This window comes from Lipophrys pholis (assembly GCF_963383615.2).
Source record: "Lipophrys pholis genome assembly, chromosome: 8".
NCBI lineage: Eukaryota > Metazoa > Chordata > Actinopteri > Blenniiformes > Blenniidae > Lipophrys > Lipophrys pholis.
Window position 1 is genome coordinate 16,156,861 of NC_137630.1, and position 26,589 is coordinate 16,183,449.

The 26,589-nt window shown below is 42.0% G+C and overlaps 1 protein-coding gene across 1 annotated transcript in view; it reads right to left on the reverse strand.

Annotated features, from left to right (window-relative positions):
* The window catches only part of hspg2 (heparan sulfate proteoglycan 2), a 105,327-nt gene that overhangs the window by 52,766 nt on the left and 25,972 nt on the right, over positions 1–26,589 (reverse strand). The window contains exons 2-15 of the mRNA XM_080470539.1: positions 22,140–22,269; positions 21,246–21,305; positions 7,917–8,026; positions 7,675–7,733; positions 7,209–7,381; positions 5,073–5,198; positions 4,726–4,926; positions 3,524–3,643; positions 2,494–2,625; positions 2,007–2,151; positions 1,345–1,502; positions 1,106–1,246; positions 353–516; positions 71–250 (exon numbers count right to left, since the gene is read on the reverse strand). Coding sequence (XP_080326665.1) covers positions 71–250; positions 353–516; positions 1,106–1,246; positions 1,345–1,502; positions 2,007–2,151; positions 2,494–2,625; positions 3,524–3,643; positions 4,726–4,926; positions 5,073–5,198; positions 7,209–7,381; positions 7,675–7,733; positions 7,917–8,026; positions 21,246–21,305; positions 22,140–22,269 — 1,899 coding nt within the window. The remainder of the gene's footprint in view (positions 1–70; positions 251–352; positions 517–1,105; positions 1,247–1,344; positions 1,503–2,006; positions 2,152–2,493; positions 2,626–3,523; positions 3,644–4,725; positions 4,927–5,072; positions 5,199–7,208; positions 7,382–7,674; positions 7,734–7,916; positions 8,027–21,245; positions 21,306–22,139; positions 22,270–26,589) is intronic.

The following is a 26,589-nucleotide window of genomic DNA, read 5'->3' on the forward strand; positions in this document are numbered from 1 at the left end:
AATCGCCACAGGATTGTGCAGAATTTCCACTTGTTCTAGCTACAATGATTTACTAGAACCAGAGCCTTACTTCAGTGAATTTGATCTCTTTCTGGTTGACCACACTGGGAGGGGTGCCGCTGCCTCTGCGGTAAACAAGTCTACGTCCATTTCCAACCAGGATCACATCTGGCTTTTCCACGGGCTCCGACAAACGACGGGCCAGAATGTACCGCACCTTGAACTTCAGCGATCCCCCGTAGGAATCAATCTAAAAACAGATGGGATGATTTAATTATTATTTTTTTTTTCTTCAATGAATATGTGGGACAATACATTCACTCCCCAAAAAAACAAATTATTTTCTCAGTACTTTGTTGCCCACGAACTGGCGGGGCAAAGTCCAGAAGGAGTCCAGGTTGAGAAAACGACGTGACAGGTCGACAAGCTGGAACTCTTCCATCTCAGGGTTAATGAGCAGCTGAGTGGAGGAGAGAGGAGGAATGCCCGGTCTGGAGGGGTAGGAGACATTCACTCCTGAAAGAGATAGGGAAATACTCACACCAGTGTATCTTTAAGGGTGTGTTCACACTTTCGAGACTGGAACGATTGCCGCATTAGTGGAAGTGTCAACACTGCCCGCACAATGGAAGGCAGCTAACAAGTCTGAGTCACTTGTATGCAGTCCAAATCAATCCATCCATCTTTATTCTATCACAATTTACTTAACAAACAAGTGCTAAATCAAGTCAGTATAAACTTATAAAATAAGCATTAACATGTAAATGGAGTGTGAACACGCTAACAGACTCCACTGGGTGTAATTTTGGGTTCGGTGGCTCGCCCAAGGTCACGTGGTTGGGATGAGATGGGGAATCGAACCACCCACTGTGGGATTGGAAAACAAAATGCTCTCCCAACTGAGCCGCAGCCACCCCATAATGATCGAATGTTAAAAAAAGACTAGAGTTTATACTTTTCTGTTATTTCTTTCCAATTTAGGATGCAGAACTGTGCCACATGTGTGATCATTGCCTGAAAGTTAGCCTCATAAAAGGGTTTTTTTCCCCATCAGCTCTAAGTGATGGATTTTTATTAAGTGTATGTGCAATAACAGCCTCTTTACCTTTGTAGTCCTCTTCGTCATTGAAACGCAGGCTGATCTGGTTGCGGTAGCGTCCGGTACCCTTGCAGTTCTTCGACACTCCAGCACAGAAGCAGGAAACGCAGCGGCCATTTATTGTGAAGTGACCATCAGGACAGTTTCCTGAAGAAAACAAAAACAAAAACAAAAGACGATTCATCTTATTACATGATCACCTTTGATTGATTTAAAACAGTGGTCACAGAGGGGAGTGTCAGTACCTGGATTTGGACTTGATGTAAGAGTTAACACCCCATCAGGGATACCAAACACCAAGCCCTTAGCGTTGATGGCCTCACATGTGTACGCTCCCTGATCTGACTCCTTCACATCACGAATAATAAGAGTGCCTCGGCCATTCTCTGTGCTCATGGAAATCCTATGAACACATAAAAAAATGATCATTTATACAATAATCACAATTATAACATCAACGTCTGGATTGTAAGCTTTATGACTAAAAAATCAGTTTTAGTCGTGTTTCAAACAAATAAGTAAATCAATAAATAACTGTTTTAGTCATATAAGCATTTTTATAAGTTTTAGCCATTTTAGCTGTTTTAGATGATTTAGTCATGTTTGTTAGCCAATTTAGATTTCATAACCATTATAGTAGTTTTCGTAATTTCAACCATTTTAGCTGTTTTAAAACATTCTGCTCTTTCAACATTACTTGTTTCCCGATTTCTGTCCACATGTTAAACATACAGAAAACACTGGCACTAAAAACAAACATGTTGAATCAAACTGAATTTAATCAGATAAAGATGTTAAGTTTCATTCATCTTGGAAATTTTGAATAAAGTGACAGAACTCAGTAATTTTTAACGGCACCAAAGATGAGTAACAATCACAGAGATGGAGATTTCCTCATGAAACCCACCTGCTGCTGGCTGGAATGTGGCCCCAGTTGAGTCTCCAGGTGATGATAGGTGTCGGCACTCCAACAGCCTGACAGGTAAACCTCACCGTAGCCCCCCGGGCCGCCTGAATGGACTCCTCAGGCGGGCTCGTTACAGAAGGCGGGGCTGTAAAGCGCCAAACATTTTTTAAACACATCATAAATGCACAAAATGTTCAAAACGGCCGGCATGTGACTGGAATTTGGTGAACCAGTGAAGCTCAAAAATGCCTGTAAGCCAGGGGAAGGATAATTCTCCGCCATGGACGAACAATTTCCTTTTAGTTCTCAGGAATGGATGGCTGCACAAAAAAAAAAAGCTCTGTGTCTCAGTCAACACATGTGTGAAAAGAGCCGGGTTCACAGCAAATTAGTCACGGTGTACAAAGGAGGGGAAAGAGCAGAAGAGGAGGAAACCCAAGAAAGAGAGAGATGGATTGTAAAACAAGACCTTCGGTGCGACACTTACTGCAGCCATACTCATCAGAGCGGTCGGGGCAGTCTGGCTCTTCATCACACTGGTAACTGGCCGGGATGCATGAGCGATCGCTCAGGCATTCAAACTGCTCCGGACCACACCTGTCACCAGGACGCTTGGTGGCTGTAGTGAGGAGAAGAGGTCCAACACTGCACATACACGTATACACTAGCAGACGATCAAGAAGATGACTGGGCCACACATACACTCGCTATCCCCACTGGATCATAAAGCGATGCTTTTGAAAACAATTTAGTGTCGATTTATTTCATTTATTTATATTTGCATGTTGTAAATTAAGGTCAAAAGTTAAAAGCCACTTCAATAAGACAAAGATATTATTTGTATTTGATGTTTTGTAAATCAATGGCTGACGCTCCAACCAACCTTGACAATGGATAGCAAAACATATAGAACTCTGATGACTAACTCGTGCACCATTTTCATCACTACTAACGTGTAAAGTGCGAAGCGGTTAATGATGAAAGGCAATCTCCTGCCCCCGAAGCTCCAACCCTGTAATAATACAAAACTTCATACTCTACATCTTGCTCACCTACACCTAGAAATAACTACCTGAGTAATAACAGAGTGATACATCCGTACACCCAAGAGAAAAAGTGCACAATTAAAGGCATAGGCAGGATGCTTTAAGGTCAGGATATAAAGAAGTAATGAAGCAGCAGAGAGATGTAATAGATCTCAAAGACGCAGGGCGATTATTTCATTCAGATGGAGCTTAATATTCAAAAGCTGAAAGTCCAACTTTCCTGAGAATTCAAGAAACCAGGAAGGAGGAGCATTGTAAACGTCTAAGTGAATATATAGCCCTGAAAGGTATTAAAGGTTTGTTTTATTAGACAATATATCTTGCTGGTTTTATCTGAGCTGCTTTAATCTGCACAAATAAGATATAAAAGGACTTACAGTCAATGTGATTCTTGGAGCAGGAGCACGTAATTAAATGTTCTCCTGCTTTAAAGCGGCTCTTTACAGACTCCCAGAAGCAACAGAGACTTACGACAATCTGTCTCGTCCGAGTTGTCCTCACAGTCATTGTCGCCGTCACAACGCCAAAGCTTCAGGGCACAGCGGCCATTTTTACACTTGAACTCATTTGGCTCGCAAGGAGATGGAGTACCTGTGAAAAAGGAACAAGATCGATGAGGTCCTTGGAATTTGATAACTTTGGAACAAAAAGAGATTTTTGTTTTGGTACTGTTTTAGTCTGCGCAACAACAACAAAGTGCTCTCTGTATGATTACATATTTTGCCTGAAAACACTCTCGAGGGGACGGGTTCCAGAACTGATTGACAGTTTCACAGCCGATCGAAAGCTCGTGCTGCCGTCGGTGCAGAGGAGACGTATATTAAAAAGAAATTGCATTTCCATCGATGCATTTCTGAGAGGAGGAAGACTCATTTAAAACTTGACATTTCAGAGGAAGCAATAAATTGATGTTAACATTTGACAATTATCTGACACAGATCAAGCTATAACTGAACTACAAGCTCATACACACGATATAAAAACTAGATTTTTCTTTATTTTTATCATTTTAATTTCAAGGGACTTTGAAATTTTGCACATAGTACTGTGCATTTTGTACACAATACTATACTTTCAAGCCTGAGTAATAAAGCACAAAAAAACACATTTTGGTTAATGTTATTGCGACAAATGCCCACATACACGCTTTATTTACAAACAAAAACAAAAAAAAAAACACGCACGCACTTTCTTATTATTTGTTACTCCTCATTGATCTCACACGAGTCCTTGTTCCACACAACGCTCCGGTCTGCTCTGAGAATGAGCTAAACATGCGATGCGGAGAAAGTGGTAAACAAAATCTGCTGTATACTAGTTTTGATTGGGGGAAATATAACATGAGTGGCTGAGCACTGCGTCAGGAGAATGCAGCATATGACACGAATTCGCTCCCGCTCCATTCCTACCGCTGGTAATTTATGGCTCCAAGCCTAGCGACTAAGGAGTGAGGTGCTGTGTCGGCAGAAAAGTTAGACAGACTCGAAGTGATATTCAACCAGTTTGAGAGTTCCATTTTCAGATTCTCTTGATGTTGCTTTACCGTTGCAAAAAAAAAAACCCAAAACTATTTTGCTGGGGATAGTGCTCGGTACTGCCTGGCTTTAAAGGCCTCAATTAAAGTGTGTTTTCTTTTCTAGCAGAATGTCCAAGTTTAAAGTGGCGAAACTCACCGCATCTGAATTCATCGCTTCCATCGGAGCAGTCCCTCTCACCGTCACAGACATAATCTCGAGAGATGCACTCTCCGCTTTGGCACGTGGCTTGATCTGCTCTGCAGGGTCCGGGTGGGCTGGGTGGGCGCGGGGGCTTCTTAGAGGTGGTGGTCGTGGTGGCAGGAGTGGTAACGACTGGGGGGACAGGCCGTTTCGTTTCTAAAAGAAATTCTGGGTTAAACTGAGCGAAGGTGAGATACTTTCAGCTGGAACTGAGTTAATGCATCACGCGTCACGCGTCAAGCGACCAGGCAAAAAGCCGACCATGTTGCGAGCTGCAGGCCAGTCGAAGCAAAGCCACTCACCACAGTTGATCTCATCACTCATATCTCTGCAGTCCGGTCTGTTGTCACACAGGTATTCCAACAGGATACAAGTCCCATCACCACATCTGTGTTCATCTGCCATGCAGGGTCTTGTACTGGGGGTTACTATGAAAGATGCAGAGGGGAAGCAGGAGGGAGGGAGGGGGGGATGTTGACGGGTCAAAAACATGCAAGCCAACACTAGAGTGCAGCCAATACACTAATTTCACGTCATACTGAAGCACAAAAAATGCACAGTGCGAAGAAAACTACACACTGGAGACAACTGTGTGCTGAAAAGATACATTATTGGACCAAATCACGAATTGTTTTCTGGAATAAGACCATAGAATAGACCAGAATAATAGATACACACGAAACAAGAATGACAAGACCAGACTGGACAAAACAACCTACACAAAAATCTCTCAGGCACCTGGTCTGTTGGTTGAAATTAAAATTATAGTAGAGATACTCTGTAAGTGCACTTAATTCAAACAAGTAGGAACTCCATTAGAACATTGGTGTGTACCCCAAGAAATAGGCCAATACCTCTTAGAAAACCAGTCTTGGGTGACGAGTCACTAAGGTGACAAGTCATGGAACTGTTGTTTTTTTGCAGTACATATTCATTGTTGTGTGTAACATAGCGTTTTCTGCAAAAGTTTTGACTTCTTTCTCCTAAGTTTAGACTGTATCTTCAGCTGGTGAGACTGCCACCACAAAAATCTCAAAAACTGCATCGAGCCCAGGACTGTTGTCAGAGTCATGAAGGCTCTATAACAGGATGTGTGTGCGTCATGAATGCATCAAAAGTGTTGTCTGCTTATATCTGTCTTTATAAATATGTCAGGTTACATCAGGGGTCTGTAGTCTTTTCACTCTAGCTTGTACGTAATTATACTTAAATAAACAGCAGTTAGCACTCTCCTTCCATTGCAAGAAGGTTGTGGGTTCAAGTCTGCTCCTTTCTTTTTTAGTTTGCATGTTCTCCCTGTTGCTTGGGTTTGAAAGAGGGCTACCCATGATTGACATATAAGTTATTTTGTTTTGTATGCCTGAAGGAATTAAGAAAAAAAAACAACCGTATATGTGTTGTTGGTCTATCTGAAAGTAAAAATGCTAGATATATGCTAGACAGTACATATGCTAAGATATTTTTCATTCATAAAAATGTGAATATTATGGGTTTTAGAGTAAGTACAAGAGTTTGATGTTTTCTTGACAGCTAACAACTGTGATAAAATGTGAGTAGGTCAGAATTTCATAAATGCAACATCTGTTCCAGTTCTGGTATATGAAGCAAAAGTGTTTTGTTTTTTTAACTAAAGCTGACAGACCACTAGACCAAGTTGTGGCTTCGGTTTAAAGCCCTATTCTTTAAAAAAAACATCTTTGCATGAGTTTGGGATGTTCATTAAACTACGCCACTTCAGACACACAAATTTAGACACAGACAAGACTGGACAGAGCAAATAACCACAAACACAGACTAGATGAGACAAGGCAAGACGCACGCACGCACGCACGCACGCACGCACAACAAGACTTGGCCGACAGAGTGGTGTGGATCTTATCGCCTGAATAAACGAAATGAAGTCATCATTACAGTCTATCAGCTGCCGTGCTCGAGAACAGAGTTGTTGGAACTTGTGCGAATCAAAAGCTGGTTTAACGTTGCGGTGAACAGCAGCATTCCTCATCACACTCATGCCATGCAAAAGGTCCTTTGTAGCGAGTGTGCACTACTGCACGTCGGGGGACCACACTCAGAAGTCTACTTTACATTGGTGCTTCCATGCAAAACATTCCTCAGACCACATGACCACTGCTTGTTTGCGTCAAGGTAAAGGTCATCACAACATTGGGAGCATTGCTGGACTGTTCTTTCTAAACGCTCTACTGCCATCCTACTGTTTCTACAGCACGGTCGGCTAAGTCACCATGCAGCAGGCATGGCACAACACAAACCTGGCACCGCTATAGGCTCCACGTTAGGCAGCGGTTGAGCTAGAAACCAAAGGAGAATGTTAACAGATCTGCCTAATGCGCTGGTGGACGTTTGTTTTTTTGGAAACACACAGTGAATTCTTTGCGCAACAGCATCTGTTGTTTCATAGTTTGTTGAAGTCCCACCTTCTCCAAGCCGCCTGAACTGAAATCCCTGGACCGATGTGACGTAGGAAGCGATGGCTCCCTCCTTCACCACGCTGTACAGCACGCTGCGGATCTGTTCATCATTGGTGTTGTAGTCTGAACCCACGTCCATTTCGACAAAGACATCAACCCCATCTTCTCTGATCATCTTTCTGCAAAGAGAGCAGGAAGAAAAAGACGGGTTGCCTACAAGCTGTGTGGTGTACACTCCTGACAGATCATTTGGAAGGCTCTTTAGAGTTTAGGTTTCTCTTTGGATCTCTCTCAGAGGATTGACTCACTGCTGATGTATTACTGACTACGGGCCGACTCCACAGGCCTTGAGTGGTTTGGAAAAAGGGAAAGAAATATCACCTGGCTCGGGTAAGTCACCCAGGCAGCACACAGCTGCAAGGTATCCACTTTGATTGTTACAAGGCAAGATTTAAAAGGCTTGTGTTCTTACTTAATGAGGACCACGCTGACTGTCTGGACACCTGGAATCCTGTTGTACTCCGACTCCAGCTGTGGAGGGAAAACTAGTTTCAGTTACAGTGAAATAAACAAGCCTGGGTCTCGACTCACACGTCTTTAAATCAGAGAAAGTTATAAATAACATGTGTGAACCTTATAAGGCAATAATAGTCCTAGTGTCCAGGTCGTGGCTACTATTTAAGAGAATTTATGCCCCACGCGAACGGAACATACCGTGTCCACCACTGCTTCAGAAATCTCATTAAAGGCTGGAGAGAAGATGTCCTCGAGTTCAGGGCTATACACCAGGGAGTCGGTGAAGTTGACGAGAGCTCTGTAATAAACTGGAAACAGAGAGAGAGAGAGAGAGATGAGGAGAATCTGTCAGCTAAACCACACAATACCAGGCAGCCACCACAGGCTCAGTATTAATGTTCAAACTGTTGCCGACTTTAGATAAAAACCACAATTTATTAGCAAAAAAAACAAAACAGGAAATGGGATACTGTTTCCAAATTATTTCCTTCAGCAAAGCATCTGGTTGAGTGTTAAGGAATAAAAAGTGAAAAGTACGACTTTGGCTTTAATGAAAACCGCATGCAAATTGTGGCATCTATTTCCATATCTGAATTCTGGTTGACTCTGTGCAGCGCTGCACCTTATACAGTATAACCCGGTGGACTAAACCTTCAAACAGTGAAATCAAGACAGCAAATAAAGCCAAAGTCAAACACACATGAGAAGAGACGAATGAGATCACAACAAAAGTGTACAGCAGAGGTGTTGAATCGTGGTCCTGGAGGGCAATACACCTGACTCTTATTACACTTGAATCTAATTACTGTGTCATTGTTTAACTTAAAAGATAAAAGTGTAATTATGAGCCACTTATTACAATCAGTTGTGTTAGTACAGTGAGAGAGTGGCCCTGTGGGGCCCGGAGTCAAGACCATTGGTCTTTCTGGTTAAATACTATGTTGCTATAAACAATACAGTATTGTATTTTTCAAAAATTTAATCTGTGGGAACTCTCGATATACCGTGAATATCGTACAGCTTTACGACATCCTTCAGCGGTTCGCATTCTAGCAGGTAAACATGTCGCTGTGTGAATGGAAAATATTATAAATAATAGCATTGCTGCACCCATCCAGCCCATCAGTGCTATTTTGAGTGCTGTATTTAGAGGTTCCTCTGACTTTTGAGCTGGATTAATTTTATATTATAGTGCACATGGGGCGTAATGGTTTTGAACTGAACCAGAAAGACTTGCTTCAAAATATTTTGCTTTAAAAATGTATTCTGTCTTCCTGAATCTTGCTTCTTTCATGAAATCCAGGAAGCTTTCAAAAGTTTATTTAGTAGTTTCATGAAAACAAAGACTTGATCCTAATCATGAGTCAAAAACTATACTTTCACCATAGTTATAAACAAAGACTCTCAAATTCCACTAATAATCTAATTATCTAAAGCATCTTCATGAGCTTTATACTGAAGTTATTATAAGCAGAAATCTCAGTTGTAGTATAATAATTCAAACGGCCCAGTTTTAGCTCTTGAATCTTAAAATAGAATAGGCCTGCAGGGTGCCCCTTTCTCACACTGCTGCCAACACTTTGTTAGGATGGGTCTGCCCGCCTCTGATTTCAGACTGGCAGTGTGGGTTTAGGAAGGAAGTCAATATTTGTACTGTTTCTTGCAGTGTGATGCGACTTGCCATGCCTTAAAGCAAAGACTGATGTTGGAAGTAGGCATCTGCTGAGCCTGTAGCTACAAAAATACATGCCCAAATATATGCAAAACAATAAATCTGCACACACACAAATACAGTGAGCAGAATCTATTCAAACACGGTTGGTGCGTTTCATTTTCCTTGCTCCTCCACTGCTCCTTCGATAGTTATATATCTTACAAACGCAGACAGCAGGAGCCACTTTGTGTAAAGTTTGAGGTTTTGAGACCAGACTCAGGATGTGTGGTCACAGTGTTAAAGAGCTGTCCTCTATTCACACTAGTAAATCTCATCTTCTTTGAACACATCATGGGCACAACAAGGCGTCCAATTCCTGGTGGGGAAAAGCCTCATTTATGACAAAGTAAACTGCCTATGAAAACACACAGTGAGGTGAACATGTAACAGCAGAGCTGCGGGCATGAGCTCGAGCCCGCTGTGGTCCCTGAACACTTGCTCAACAGGCAGTTACTGTAAGATTTGTAGGAACAATTGTGAGGCCTGAATGTGGTCGCTGAAGACAGGCAACATCAAAGTGACTCATCAAAGCGCCTCATTTGACCCGCATATAATCTAATCACTTGAGTGGGTACTCGCCGCCGGGTCAACTGCAAACCGCCACAAACCAGGGAGATGGATTGCCGCCGCTCGAGAGCCTTTGATTAGAGCGGCAGGTTGTGCCCTTCTGCTAACGAGCGGCTCTTTTACTCCATGACCCATTCTCCTGTGCATCGCTGACTGTTTCCAAAAGGAAACAGTGGACGGGGGGGGGGGGTGTTATCTTCTCCAATCAAAGGTGATGAAACTGTCAGACCTGATGAGTTGGATGTAAAAAAAAAATCTGGAAACTAGCATTCCACATCACATAATTCAGAAACTTTTTTAGCTATTAAAGCCGTTCAGTAGAACTGTGGTAGCTTTGTGCGATGGGCCCCCTCGGAACACATAGAGGCCTATACAGAAGACAAAGACTTGATTGAGCAGCGAGCCCAGTCTGGCCTTTAAAGCTCAGCCACACTGGGCTTGACCTTCAACCCTCAAGGCAGCGCCCACGGCATCAGCCCAGCGCCAGTCGATGTGAAAAAGCCCCAAAACCACAAGGCGCTAATAACTGAGTGAAAAACTCCTAAAAACATTTTTTTTTAACTTCACTTTGTTTCTCTCTCTGTCTTTCGGTCTCTCATCTTTGTCTCTTTCTCTCGTTTTCAGAGCAAATTGTTCAAATCCCAAACGTCGCTATCTCAGCTTAACTCATGTAGACAGGACCCCCTGCCACTTAACCCTTTTCCTGGTGACCGGCCGAGAAACTATGCCTCCAGGTACACTCATTGCCCTCTGGGGAACTCTTGGGAAAATATATTCTGTCCTCGCTATTAAGCCTGCTCCACTGTGCACTCCCACAGCCTGCAATGTACGCATCAAAACCACCATTGTCTGCAAGAAGGCCTCTTTTTCATACTCGTGTTGCAGCTGTGACGATCCACCAACATGTGGTTGATATTAAAAAGTGACTTTCTAATTAAAAGCATGGAGCATTTTTGCATGATTTCCAAGATGCCTTTGCGACTATGTTTTGAACTTGACATGGAAGAGTTGTCACTCGAGCGTGGTGAACTATATTACTCAATGGAACAACCCAATCATTTTCCCCTGCCATCACAAATCTTCAGGAGACGCCTGTAAGACACTTGGAAAAACAGAGTCACTGGACTCAAATATTACATGCCCAAGCCGAGTCCTCGTTGGAATGTTATCCGAGAGTGTGTTTGGACGTGAGTGTGCATAACTGAGCGGTGCGGAGCGGAGCAGGTGACAGGAGGGGCCCAATTAAAAAGAAGGAAAGAAACTGCGATATTAGAAAAGAGAGAAGTGCTGGAAGAACTTACTGTATTCTGGCTCGACTGGGCTCTGTATGTTCCCCAGATATGAAGAGTCCAACCAATGTGCTATGGCAAGCAATGAGGGGGGCGAGGAGAAACGGCAAGCAAGCAACAGGAGGAAGAGACGTGACGCAGAGGTCGACAGGGCAGAAACAGGAGCCGGGGGTCATGGATCAAACAAGAAAAGCAACACGGGGACCGGGGAGGAGGAACGAGTTCGCCAGGCAGGTGCGGAAAGGTTCAGGAACGTTAGAAAGGAAATGATTGAATGCAAGGAGAGAAAATAGAAAGTGACAATCAGAGAGAGAATTGCCTTGAATACTGTACTCAAAGAAACCAGAAAAGAAATGTTGCTCAGAATAATGTGAAACTTTTAACAGCCAAAGTATAAAGAAAGAATGAAAATAAAATCGTCAAGCTGGAAATGTCAGCCGTCATCAACAGTCGCCAATCACTGCCGTCCACAAGCTGCGATCAGCCAAGCCAAACAGGACAGTGGATGCTGCAAGCCCACGGTTTTCAGTGATTAATGAGATAAAGTCGAGCCTGTCAGGAAACACACGAGGAAGTCTGCGTGCATGGCAGCGTGGAGGAGAAAAGATCAGAAGGCCTCACTTCAAAAACTGACTCCTCCTCTGACGGCATGAAGAGGATATTCCTAAAACAAAACACGCGTAACTGCTCTTCACATCCCCGCTGTCTGACACACATCCACCCTGGGACTTTTGCAGCAAAGCGGGGAGGAGCTGCATCCTGTTTTCCCATTTAAATGGAAGAACTGAGCACCATTATAACTGTTGCTTTAGCCTTGGATTGGCCTTCTGCACTGGCACTGGCGTTGTTTTGCGATGATTAAATGATTCCTCCACTAAATAGGATGTACATGTTCCATGGGGCATGGTGTGAGATGCCAACATGGGAGGCTTTTTTTTTTTTTTATTGAAAAGACAGATTCAAAGATTCCAATCACAAAGTTTACAGGATTGCGGAGAATCTGTTTAATGCCGTTTCATTAAAACTTGGACTATTCTGTCTTGTAAACAAATAAAGAAAATTAAAGCATTTGATGTTGCGCTCTGCTCACACTACACAAGCCAAACAGACGGCTGTGCTCCAGTCCAGACTCCACTCCACAAACTTGAAGTGACAGCGGTAAACAACAGCTATTTCATGATCAAGTGAGTCTGTGGCATCCAGCTGTTTTACAGCTGCACATACAAAAACACAAGGCTTGTGATCCTATCACTGTAGTCTTGGCACGTCTCTCAGCAAGACAAAAGCTGCAGACAAAGTTGACCCTCTAAATTTCTTTCCAGATTTGCTGATTGGTTCTTCAAGGCACTGTAGTCAAGTGAAAATCACGGAGGTACATGAAGAACTTTAGCCAACAAGGAAAAAGGGAAATTCTCTGGAAATCCCTCTACACAGACATTGCAAACATTGACTTTCTGCCCACCATTAACTCCCACCTGAAAACCCACCTGTTCAAACCTGCCAACTCACGGAGATTACTGTGGTTTTGCAATATGTTTTTTTTCTTTCCTCTATCTGTTTCTTTCTGTTGTCTTTGGGTATCCCGGAAAGCTGAATCCGAATAAAATATGCAAAAATTATTATTAGGTCTATTTTGAGCCGTCAGAAAACCACTGAAATAAATCCTGCAGTCCTCAAATGTCAAAATCGAAACACAAACTAAGCATTCCATCACATAAAGTCTGCTGATATATTTGTAATCATGTAATCATCTAGATTGAAGGGGAATGAGAGTTATAAAAGTAGACACCAGCTCTACAATCCATTAAGCCCTCACAAAGCCTGTAATCACTGCCTACATGAAGAAACATGTCACGATCTACCGGAACAAGAAATGCTGCAGTTTGCTTGTCAGGCCACTAGTTGGTCTTTTTTTGTTTCGTTTTTTGGGGGGTAATACAACCACCTACCAATGCACGGATAGAACAATAAGATGCAAGTATTGATGCCGTTGTATAGGTCCACTCAGTTTATTCTGCATGTGAGAAATGTGTTGCAAATGTCCACTTTATTGGAGACACTCAAACGTTTGCAGAACGATTATTGATTACCTGAAACGTACAAGTGCAGTACTGCACATTACAGAAAAGCTGTGTTTTTCCTGTTTCCATGGAGACAGAAGCTGATGTTTGCTGTTTTCACTTGTAAATGCCTCATTAGACGAACCCTGGTGGAACTTCTACATTATTGTGTTCATTTGTGGAAGTGTGAGTACTTCCATTAAATCCTGGTGAGCACCAAACAAACAGACATTCCTTTTGAGAAACAGGTCTCACTTTGTTAATAAATTACCTTTAATTCGGTTTGAATGCTGGCCAGCTGGAGAGTGAATGCAGTGGGGATATCACAGCTCACCAACACACTAAAGCAGGAGTCAATCAATAATCAGTCTCCCAATTCTGCTCTAGATTATAGAAAATGCCTTGTTTTAGTTTTCTCTGACATGGGCAAAATACCTTTTGGCAACGACAGAGCAGGCAAAGCATTGGGGGGCAAGTAGGGAAATTCTGTGATCGGCACATTTCCAAGGTGGTCCAGGAGCCTAGGTTGTGAAATCCCACAACATAATCTTGCAGCATTTCAAATTGACAAGCCACAAATATTTCCTGACACTAGTTTTTTTTTTCTTTTAATATATATGTACATCTATAAGCTTTTGGTTAATCTTTTGCTGGTACAAATCCCACTGCACCAAAACCCAACATGCAGTGTGTTGGATTTGTCCCAGCAAAACCATTGTTGTGGAAGTTGCACAAGTTTACATCACAGCAGCTAGTGAGGATGACTTTTGTTTTCTACATTTTGCTCTCTCGTGTTAATAGTGATCGTGGGATGCACAATAAAACTAGAGTGTCAACTTTTGACTTTTTTTTCCAGACCAGACATCTCCACACCACAAGTCTGAACATGGCTTAAAACAAAGCTGTTTCTATTAGAGCAAATAAGACAGAAAGAGACTTCAGGAAAATACCCCTTTCCATTTGAAACAGGGGGATGTGGAGTGAAAAGCTTAAAACATAACAAAAGAGCTGCGAGCTGAACAAGTCCCAGGAGGATAATTATTGGATACGAATACTCTCTCGTGTCCAACCAGGAAACCACTGATCAACTGTGGAGCTTTATCCGTATAAACTCTTGTATCTGGGAAAACCACAGGACAATTGAGTATCCAGCCAATAACCACAACTTTTACATCAGTATTTGTCTTGTAATACAATAAACCATCTTTCTTATTGAGGTATTAACCCTTAAACTCCTATCCTGTCACTGTTGACAGGATTTGGCTTAAATATTGTCTTTGCCGTAACTTGCAGGCTGTTTATAATATCTCGAACATAATACAATCTATGAATAAATAAAGAAAAACAGCTGTTTTGAATGTGTTTTGATGTACAAAAGAACAACCATGCGATGACAAGATTCACTCACACTTCTCGGCATAATTATGTTGAAGAAAGGGACAGCCACTTTAAGTCATTTTCTGACAATACCACAGCCACAAAAGGGTTAATCTTATGTTGAAGCAGAGATGAATTCTAAGGTCATTAAAATACAGATAGATAAGCCGGTCCTTGACACTAGAGAGGAAAACAAAATCATTACAACAGCTGCATGTGCTCCATGATTGAACATCTCTTTCCTAAAGAGGTGTGGCACTGGCCAGTTCTCCAAGGCAACTCATTTGTTATTGGTATAACAAAATGAATACTGGGGCAAAGTGACGCGCCACAATTCAAGTCAATGAATAAGATCATTCAGTAGGAGTCTCCTAAAGGCACTGAACACAGTCACACCGGCGACCGGAGGACACAAGCTTTTCACAGTTGACACAGTTTCAGACAACAGTATATTTAAACGTGTCCAGCAAAATCAGCCATGTTTTGTTTGCTCTGCCACAACTTCCTTGTCCACAAATGGGGGACAAAAAAAATCCATCTGATTACAACAGAGTTTCTCCTGCCAGTGTGTGAGCATGTTCACGGCCCCCTGTGCTGTAACAACAGAGACTTCATAAAAATAACTGCAGCTGCCAGCGTTTGTCTCTCTGTTTAACTCCTCAAGAGAGTTCCTTGTATCTAACGCACAAGAACAAACACACACACGTCGACCATGCCATCGACACACACGTAATTTCTCATGGAGTGGGCAGACAAACTGAGTGGGTGGTCCGGCTGTGGCCTGTGCACTGCCCGGGCCAAACTGACACGACAGGGTACATCACCCTGATGTATTGTCCACTTATGCTGGACCATCTGCTGTCTTCCTGTGATAATGGAGGGGTCCAAACCTAGGTTGTGTTTTTGCAGCTAGCCCCCATTTGTGATTAGAAATAAAAACAAGCTGTGTGGGCATGGAACAACCTGACTGCATCGCAGTGGATCACTGACAGGCTCAAAAAGATTAAAAGCACGTTGGCTCATTCACAGCTTCAGCCTGAAATTCTATCTGCATTTTCTTTGGAGGTAAACAGTGTCGGCTCACAGCTGAAGGGTTCCCAGGCATGTCTGTGTGGAGTTTGCATATTCTCTCTGGTACGGCATGGGTTTTATCTGGGTAATTCAACTTGACACTGAACTCCAAAGACATGTTTGTTTTTTTAACAGGTCAGAATTACCAGCAAGTGTGGTTCCCCATTACGTTGTTTTTGATAACGACCTATTCAGGAAGCACCTTAACATTTGCAGGCCAACCCCCCCAATCCTGGCTAACCTAGTCTAGGTCAAGTGTGCAAACAGAAGCTTGTATTCACTGAGCTATAATGCCCCGGCAGATCATCATAGTGAATACATCACCCAAAAGCATACAGAAGAGAACTAACAATGCTCCTTTCAGCTTTAGCGGTTGAGCGTAAGTCCTTACTGCAGACTGAGATTGATATAAACAACATAGATAAGGCGAGAAAGTAAAAATATCCCGCTTACATTACTTGCTATAATAAAACGACACGCTAACAACAATAAATGACAGGTGTCACTGAGATTCACACAGGATGACAATACAGGCTTTGTGTGTTTAAAACATTGTACTCTAAGTAATAATTAATAAGCAGTTACAAAGAAGAATTTATTGAACACTTGAGAATTCAAATTTTGACTTAAGGATATGATCACTCCCTGGTGGACAAACTGTGAGAACACTACTCTTTACAGATGAATTTTAAGCATTTTTGTGATTTCTCAAATGCACAGCACTTTTTTATGTGGTCTTTTACATTCATTTAGTATTTTGCATTGTTATACATACTATATCCACGCTAAAATAAGTGCAGTTAAGTTTTAGTTACTACAAAGAAACTCTAACAAGTTATTTGGGAAATGCCTCTTACAATACGTAAATATCTAATCAAAGTTTCCTGTGTACATATCTGTATTACTGTAGTACTGAGACACATTGGATGACTTGTAAGCAGTGTGTGGGTTAGTATAATGATAGATTGAGATAGTTGGAAGAAGATAATCCATAATCTTGATGTTACTTCTTGGAAGATACTGATTTATGAACTGACAACAAGTAGAGGAAACAGCTTTTCACCTTTTTCTTTAAGTGCAACAAAAGAAAACAGTGATAAGCCCACTGTAACCTTTTTTAATTGTAACTAGTAAACCAATTACTAATTTGTGATTATCAAAAGTAATGGCATCACTGTATAATGTGGCTGTTCAAATTCAGACATTATATATACACATATGTATATTAGTCTTATTTGTTGAGTTCTCAGTGTTGCTTATGTCTACAAATAGAAAATCTCAAGCATCCATGCCAAAGTTAGTAATGGGAAGAGCCTAACCCCAGTAGTCCCTCACCAATCATCACTCGCAAGTGGACATGTTAACCTTTGTTTGTGCAGTTTCCATGCAAAGTGGCTAATATCTCTGGTGAATGAAGTCGACTGCAGTGACGATTGTGGAACAAGAGAAGGCTCTCACAGATGAGATAAGCTGGATTTGTCTGCCAGAAATCTCTTTGGAGCTCTTGAGTGTGGAGGTCAAGATGAAAGGTCAGGAGGACACGGGTCACAACGTTCATATCTCTGGAGAAGATTGCAGACTATGATTAGCGGAGGAACAGGCAAGAATAATGGACAAAAGAGAGCTTGAAATAGACTCATCACAATGACCATTTGAATTCCAGATGTTCTGCACAGATTTATTGAGCATGTCTTAGACAAAGGAAAATGGGAATTCCTTAAGCCACAGCAAAGAGTCACACAACAGGATGCAAAGCATAATGGGGGCATCTGTGGCACCTAGGTCTCCCACTTTACAGCTGTAGAGCAGGAAGGAAGACAGAGGCTTGGGATTACTGTTTGAACAGCCAACAGGACAGAGACACTCAGCAATGTATTTAGCAGGAAACTGAATTTCCTTCCCAGAGCTGTTTTGCTCAGATCTATATATGGAACCAGTCTGCCTTATTCAGCCACGGAATCATAAATATACTGAGCTGAATGCAAATATCGAACCACCTTTGGGATCAGGCAATATGTTAAAGAATTGCTTGCATAATCTCAAACTCCTTTTTAACTGCCACATTAAAGCGATGCTGACCTTTAAGTGGACACAAAAGCCAGAAGTTTGTGGAAACTGAGACAATAAACCAGAGCAAAAGAAAATGTTTGTAAGACTTGTGTCACACCAGAAAATGTGAGCACATTAATGGAAAATATTTCCCCATCCCTTCAAACTGGCTTTGTACTTTAAGACTTTCATTATTTTCTCACATGCTCATCTGGTAACCTGACTTGAGTCCCACACTAAGTTCTCACCAGTGTTTGGCTGAGAGAGACCAACTTCAAACTTGCCGCAGCAGTTTGAAACTCAACCACTGGAAATGATCTGCAAAGCCTTATTTATAGGAGAAAAAGTACACTTTCTTCCAGAAATGTCTTTCCCAGTCTTTGGCCACAATATATCAGTTCCCTCATAGGTGTGTGTTAAAAACGGTCTAAAATGTCACAATGGCTTTCAACACCAAAAAAATTAACATCAGCCATGCAGTAGCTTGAACTGGACAGAGTCAGCAAGGCCTCACAGCAGTGCTATTTCTGTGAGCGAGGCACATGATGCTATATGCCTCAGCTCTGATGTCAACTGGCAATGCTGCTACCAAAACAAACATAGTGCCATGACGTAATCAGCTCCACGAACTTGTCAAGGCCTTGAGCACCAAGGCTGAACTAAGAATCAGCAGCTGAGACAAAGCCTTCGTTTTTAATAAGGATGGAGTTATGGGGGAGCTGAGGTAACTGCATTTTCTACAGGGGGAAGGATTGCACAATATAAATAACAGAATGGAAAAGCTTTAATTGTCACTGTCACCAGCACAGTGGAACTAAGTGAGGGAGTGAAAGCACTGAGCTGCTGCGTCCCTGCAAACCGCCGCATCAGTATGATCTTGTACTTCTTCTTTGGACACTGAGTAAGTATGACGTTGAACATGTTAAAATGTTTACATGACAACCATCAACTGGAAACTGCATTGCTTTTCTACTTTTGTAAAAAAAAGAATGATATACATTCAGCTGGCCAAGTTGTGTTTTTCCTGTTGACACGGCGACTGGTGTGTTTTAAAGCTGGCATTGTTTTACAGACCAACAACTGGAAAGCGTGTGATTTATGAAAAAAAACAAAAAATTCAAGAGAGGTACATTAATCTTCCCGACAATCCCAAAGCGACAGACACAGATGTTACCTCAGGTCTAAATGGATTAATGTGAGGACCACAAGTAAGAATAATCAGCATTGTTGTTTTAGTTTCCATTTTCAGTCACAGGAACAGAATATTGACGGTGACACTGGCAGGGAAGAAGCTAAAGACTTGGTGTTATTTTTAAAGACAGAGATGAAGCAAAGTATCTCTGTACAAGCAAATGACCGAATCTAACCATGGTGACATCAGAGCTACAAACTAAATTAGAAGGGTGTTTGAGACCGCAGACCTCGGCCAAAACCAATATCCAACCAATGTATGAGAGAATATTCAACTGCAAATACTCATGCATATGTTGTAGGATCTATTTAAATGGTTTCAAAAGTCACAATTTTCTGGTAACCATACATAAGAAATTGTAAGATAATCTTAAGTTATATCTCTCTTTAAGACTTATACCCTAATCTTACCTTGGAACTTCTGTTTCAACTTACTGTAACTCCTTGTATGCTTTTAGTAATTATAATCAGTAAATCCAAGTTATCCAAACACCGGTTAATCCAGTCACTGCCAGACTGATCACGACTAACAATAAAAGTGAAGATGAAACAAGAGTTTGGCTTTTCTTCAATGGCTACACTTACTTAGCAGAATATAGGTATTTAATCATCACTTTTAAGGGCAGGATGGGACAGGCTCAATTCCTTGAGCCGCTCCCTGTTAACGATTCCAAGAACTGGATTAATTGTCAGGGCTTTGATGCTCTGGACTAACCTGCAAGAGGCAATTAGGCGACATCTTTGTCCACTTTTAAAAACTCACTCAAACATATACATTATCATTCTATAGTTTTAAAGTGTTTTAATGTTTTGCTGTTGCAACTATCCTGACTATCTGTGAAGGCAGCGTGCTCTGTGGACAGTGTCACCAGTCCATCACAGGGTAAAAACAGAGAGACAGACAACTAGGCATAAACTCACATTCACACCTCCAGACATTTCTACAGGAACCAATTAACTTCAAACGTGTTTTTGGACTGTGGGAGAAAACCGGAGTCTCTGCAGAAAAGCCGAGCAAGCACGTGAAGGACGCGCAGTCCCGGCACAGAAAAGCATATACACAGGGGATACCTCACTGTGAAGCCAGAGTGCTAACCACTACGCCACCATACAGCCCCAAGTGGTAAGACTTCTTACATGATGTGCAAGTATATCCTTTATTGACTGTGAATACATTACGAGGCAAAGAGAACTGAATTCTTGTTCTGCAGGCTCGTGCTCTACCACTGAGTCACACTTATTCGTAGCTATCTTTTTGTTTGTCTGCTTTATTTTCTTGTTACAACTGAACTTTAGTAATATTACCTGCATCCATAATGTTTAGAAAAGCTCATGCATGAAGATTTGGATGATAGTTTCTTTTTTTTCCCCCTGTGTATCAACCAAGTCTCTAAAGCAGAGTATGACTGATGCACAATTCAGCACTAATGTGTAGGATGCACGACATGCCATTAAAGAGTGTAAATCACGGATATCGTCAGCAGGAGTCCAGTTAACCTTGCGTGCCAAGGATGAATTCAGCACCAGTGTCAGGAGTTACCAATCTTCGGGGATCTTTGTTGCAGCACTTTTCAGATAACATAGAGAAATATCTCGAGAGAAGGTCAATTGATAGTAACTCTTAGTTGTTTTGGTGCTGGATAATAAATATTCGGATGAAGCAAACTATGAAAAAAATAAGACAAGAACAAAAGCATGAGTAACGTGTGAGGCAACCGTGCATATCTTAAAAGGTTGTTTGAATTAGTTTTACTCTGCTACAGTGTGCACGGTGATAAAGTGGGTTCATGTCTTCATGAAAAAAAATGGCGCTGAGGAACGCTGCCGCAGCCTTTATTGTTCATCACGCTTTTATGTATCTTATTGTGCTGTCACCTCCACCATTGGTTAAAAGGATGAAAGCACAGAGGAGACGTTTATGTCTCAAAGACAAAGCTGAAGCCCTGTGTTATGACCAGACTCTGGCAAGCTGGCGAGGGAGGAAGAGGAGGAGAAGGAGAGGGTGTAGCAGGATGTGAAGGTATCATCACTCAGGCGCAGACAGACATTATGCGCAAATGTACACACACACACACACACACAAACACGTCGCCATTGATGTCAGAGTCACAGATGGGGGAGCTTTAAAGAGTTGTGTGATCTTCTTCCATACGTAAACAAAATCTGTCACAGGAAACTGTTGGAGTCACTAAACTTTCTGGTCCCTTACTTGTGCTCTCGGAGACTGGAGGCCACGGTGCACTCCCATCGTCCTCTCCACTGGGCAGGTCTATGGACAGAGACACAGAGGGAAAGGAAAGTGGTCCATGTTTAGATTCAATGTCAGCAAGTAGCACGTTAAACCTGCAGTATAGCCACATTTCTCTAAATCACGGGTGTCAAACATACACACAGACCGCAGGTCCAACGCATCCTGTGGGATGACAACGCAATGTGTTGGGTTTTTTTAACAATAATTGAAATCACCCCAAAAAAATTTCCATTTTTTTTCTCTGAATTGTTTTAGCAAGTGTAGCAAGCATATAAAAATATGTTTCTGCTGAAAAAAGGACAAAGTTGATTAATTTGTTGCATTTTTATTTGCAACAAAAATTTTAAGCGATAAAACGTGCCTTCTGGCAAGTATATGAAGGAGATGTTTCTTTGGACATTTCACTGTATTTGTGCCAGGTAGCATTGCTAAAAATGGAATAATCTTAAATTGTGTATATTTTTCTTTGTAAATTATATTAAAAAGAAGAAGGGGTTTTTTTGTGAATAGATGAACTCCTCCTTATTTAAGAATTCAATAAACAATTTGGAGCTGTGATCCTTTAAACATCATTATGTTGTCATTTTAATCATCTTCCTCACTCATGATAAAAGTTTCACTACAGTAGCTCCTCAACTAAAATGAGTTCGACACAACTTCAGAGGTTCCTAATAGTTACCATTTCATGTGTGATTTTTTTAAATTTATTTTGGTATGTACTGTATCTCCCAGAAACATTTCCTCATTTTCTGCTTTGGATTGAGTTAACAACCTAAGGAATGCATGATGAAAAGCACAACCCCCATGAATTTAGGGCAGCTGTCGCTGTGGTTTGAAGTTTCCCAAGCCCACCTCCTGAAGCCTCGTCAGCAGCGAAGTCCTCGTCATCATCTAGTAAACTCTGAGAGGCCAGGACATCTTTCTCCGCCTCCAAATCTTCTGGCAGAGGGACCTCTCCCCACACCTTGGAGGCCTGAGTCACCTGCAGCAAATACAAGGAGAGATTTATAGGGGTTGAAGTCTCCACCGAGAAAGGTTACACCCAGCGCTATACATGGGCCCTGGAAGGGTGGAGGGAAAACAAAAGCCGAGGCAGGATGTAGGGCATTGTGATATGTTTACTTTTGCCATTTATTATCTCTTAGAGGCCATCTCAAGCATTTAAATGCAAACAAAAGTTCATAAAAACACAAGGCGCTGAGGTCATTGCGCCGATAAATTACACAATTTGCTGTTTGTATGTTTGTCCCATCTTAATGTGAAACTTGGCTCCAGATATTCACAGCTGACTGCAATGACCCACAAAAGTCTATGCACACAAGTGCGCACAAACACTGAAGAACAAATCTGCAAGAGCCAGGAAAAGCAGCTGAAGTCAGATTGACACAAATCTGTCAAAGTATGCCATAAACTCTGTCGCCCTAAAAGAAAAAAAAATCCAGCGCACCATGACAAGACGGTTCGAGCTGGCTCCCTGCCGTTTAATCAGGAACGACTTACACATTATGTCATGTTCTCTGTGAAAAGCAGTCCTGAAGATGAGTTGCTTCAATAAAACAATGGTGGGAGTGTAACTAAACAGGCAACACTGGGCCTAAGGGCACTTCAAGGAGAAACTTTATTCAAATTCTAAATTCTGAGCATGAGTTAAGTCTTTGTTCGAAAAAAAAAAATAAGTTGCATATTAAAAGCAGTCAGCTGGTCAGCCTGTGACCAAACATAGTTAAGTTGGAATCCATAAAAAACGGGAGTACAATTGTCCTTGTTGTCATGGTTAGATGCTTTTAATTTAAAATATCTGTAAGAACTTCACATAATCTGCCATTTAGCAACCACCTTAATGCTAATTTTCTAATTTGAATTTGGCTACATGACACTTAAAACCAATTCATTTCTGAAAATGTAACCTAAAATAGCTGTAGTTTTATCATACATTTGACCCCTAGACGTCTCCTACAGCTGAAACCTTTAGCTGACTCCCAAGAGAAGCCCGGCCTCACTTTGAAAACCACTGATTTATCCCAAATATGATGGTATGCAAACCAGGAATAGAAATGTTTCTGCTTTTTAAACTACGATAGACTACATAATAACAGCCTTGCAGGATTTAGATTTCCTCACTATATTCCCTCATGACAATGTTATCAAGCCCACAGAAACCCATAAATTGAAAGGGGGAAAAAAAAAAAAAGTACTCTTGCAGAACACCAAACAGACACATTTCACACAGCGAGACGACACACACATTGCTCAGCCCGCCGCTCTCATATCTGATCATCTTGATAAAAGTTCACAGTGCCAGCCCGGCTGGAGCACGGTGTGGGTTTATTATCTCTGCTCTCACCGTTTCAGCATCCTCACAGTCCAGACTTTGGCTATAAGTTCAGAAATGACTCTGGCAAGAAGCCACCCCTGGCATTTCCAGTTGGCATGGCCTGCCAGTTCCTATTTCCACCCAACTCTGTCATGGTAGTTTTACTCAGTTAAATGGCTCCAGCTAATAAATAACTACATCTATCCCCTTAAATCCTCTCTCCCCTGACTGAACACCCTTACAACAACAATCCTGGGGCATTTTCAAAAGGAAACTGCTGACTAGCCAAATTCTTTTCCGTGGTGCCGACCAGCCAACCATTATTGTGATCATCTCCTGCTTCCCAGTCCCTTGGGATGGGGTATCATCTGGACATTGTGCATGCCATCTGGGCAAAACAAAAACCTTCACAAAATCAGTGTGCCCCTTTGATGGATGAGTGCATCGTATCCTAAAGCTAACTTGCAAAGCGACGGTTGTTCGAGGCAGTCAGCCCGTCTGCATGTTGGAGGGATTTGAGAAGTACCTCCGAGTTTGCTTTCTCACTATCCTACTGCATTTAAGTTCAGAAAGCCAATATGACCTTTACTCCAAGTCTTGGAGTCGAGACACGTCTGTGGTGTTAAAAGTTACCACCCCCCAGAGATAAAGGTCTTGACAGACTCTGTAATTCTTTGAACTACACCCCACCCAGAGGCCATCGGCCACTGACTTGCTTTCCTTGCTTCAGTAACTTGTGTCGAATTCACATGGAGATAAATGGAAACCAGGGTCATGCCTGAAAAAACAGGCATGCACAAGTACATGCACATAAATAACACACACAGACACACAGACACACACACACACACACACACACACACACACACACACACACACACACACACACACACACACACACACACACACACACACACACACACACACACACACACACACACACACACACACACACACACACACACGACGAAAGAAATTCCACTGTTTACTTATGAATTACTTCATTCACAATATTCACAGTTTTCCTAGCAAGATAAAGCACCTGGCAAGCAAAAAAGCGAACAACAGAACAATGAATACGGAGTGACAGATGACAGACGTCTCAATGCAGGTCTACAGTTTGTCCAGCTGTTGTTGCACACTGCTGGAAAGGAATCACTGCAATTTGGTCCGTGAACAATTGATAAGCAGTGAAACATCCTGGAAAACGAGCAGTCGGGCTTGAATATAACTGAGTCGAGATCCTTTCAAGACATATCACATGTAACTGACTTGCAGCTGGAGATTTGCCGTCATCTGTATTTCCTAACAAGTGCTGGCTACTGGGCGTCAGTGGCATTAATTATTAACACCAAATCAGATTTCCATGCTTCTGTGTTTCTTGTGATTTAAGCTCATTAAATTCATCTAAAAGCTTCTCAATCCTTCACAACTCAAAAGACTGTAAGAACGAAGAGCCGTAAGTCATTCAGATGAATGGCTTGTTTCTGTTGACTAACTGACTTGGATAACGCACCAGTCCTTTGGCCTTATCACATTAAATCTTTGATAGGTTACATTCATACCAACTTACATTTTAATGGAAGCTCTCTGACATAATATGTTGAGATACACTTTTGAGTCATGGTGGACAATCCTAATGGAAGAAACAATGCATTTGCTTGTTTTGTAGAGCTCGATGATGATTTCCGGACAGTACAAACTCCAATCTTCAAAATCAAGGCGACCGCCTTACAAATGTGACAAGCCGAAGAGTACACAAACACTGTTATGTGCCAACACATGCATACAAGAACCCACAGTGTTATACTGCCTTGCACACACTTTTGTACACCCACACATCCAACATTCCCATCCAGGTTACATCTCAGTGACATCCAACGCCTGTCAGCGCAAGCGTGAGAAGAATTCTTCGGGGGACATGATTCGCCCACTCTGCTAATAAACCCAGTGATGCAGCTGCAGGACAATCTGTGAGAAAACATCTTTAAGGCATAGCCAATGTGTTACAGGAGACACTGGAACAAGCTCATGCTTGATTTATCTATTAGAACTGGAACTACTCCTTCCTCCACGTGTTTGCAATGTATAAACTGCCTGCTTTCTAGGTCTGTTGCAAAAATGGTTACAAAATTTTGAAAATCTGATATTTGCACATCAGCTTTTAGTGGCGTTGTCTGAAACAAACAGCTTCTCACACAAACAAGTCGCTCAGTCGCCTGATAGCAGCAGCAGGGTTGTTGCACTGAAAGCATCTCTTGTGCTCACGCCCAGTCTATCAGCTTTTGTCACTACCAGAAGGTGTGAGAAGCACAAAGACAAGAGCTGACAACATGCAGCACAGCTTCTTCCCACCAGTTGATTCAAACGTCAAGTTGTGACCTCTCGAGACCAACAGAAAACCTTCACATAATGAATTCCCGACCTTCTTGACCCCGCAGCACTCCCGCTCACCTTCCTCCACTCGCTTTTACTCTCTACCTCTTAAAGACCAACAATATCTGCTTGGACTTGAAGTAGCTGTGTGTACTAAACTGCAATGGAATGCAAACTGCAGCGAGCATTAAGTGGATGAAAGCTTGACACATACTCTTCTCTTTAGGTTAGAGTGCTGCTGAAAAGAAAGGAGCCCAGCGAGCACTACCAGGCACTGGTGAGGCCTGAGCTGCACAAGACTTGCACTCCCTTTACTTGACCCACTGCTATCAGAGGAGTAGGTGCGGGAGTATCTGAGGGATTGCAATAAATCAGGTCCATTTCAGCACTTAGATAATGTAAAATGAATTATGTTGAATTTGCCAATAGGTGGAATGTGTTGGAATGAACAGCATTAAGTAGAATGACGAACTTTTAGTAGTTAACGCTAGTGATACCACTTGTTTAACAGCTTTAACACACTTCATGTTGACATACGGAGGAGTATTTATGATATGTTTAGCCCTGCCTTGTGATGAAAGAAGAGGGAAAAGGCTAAGCTTGAGTGAAATG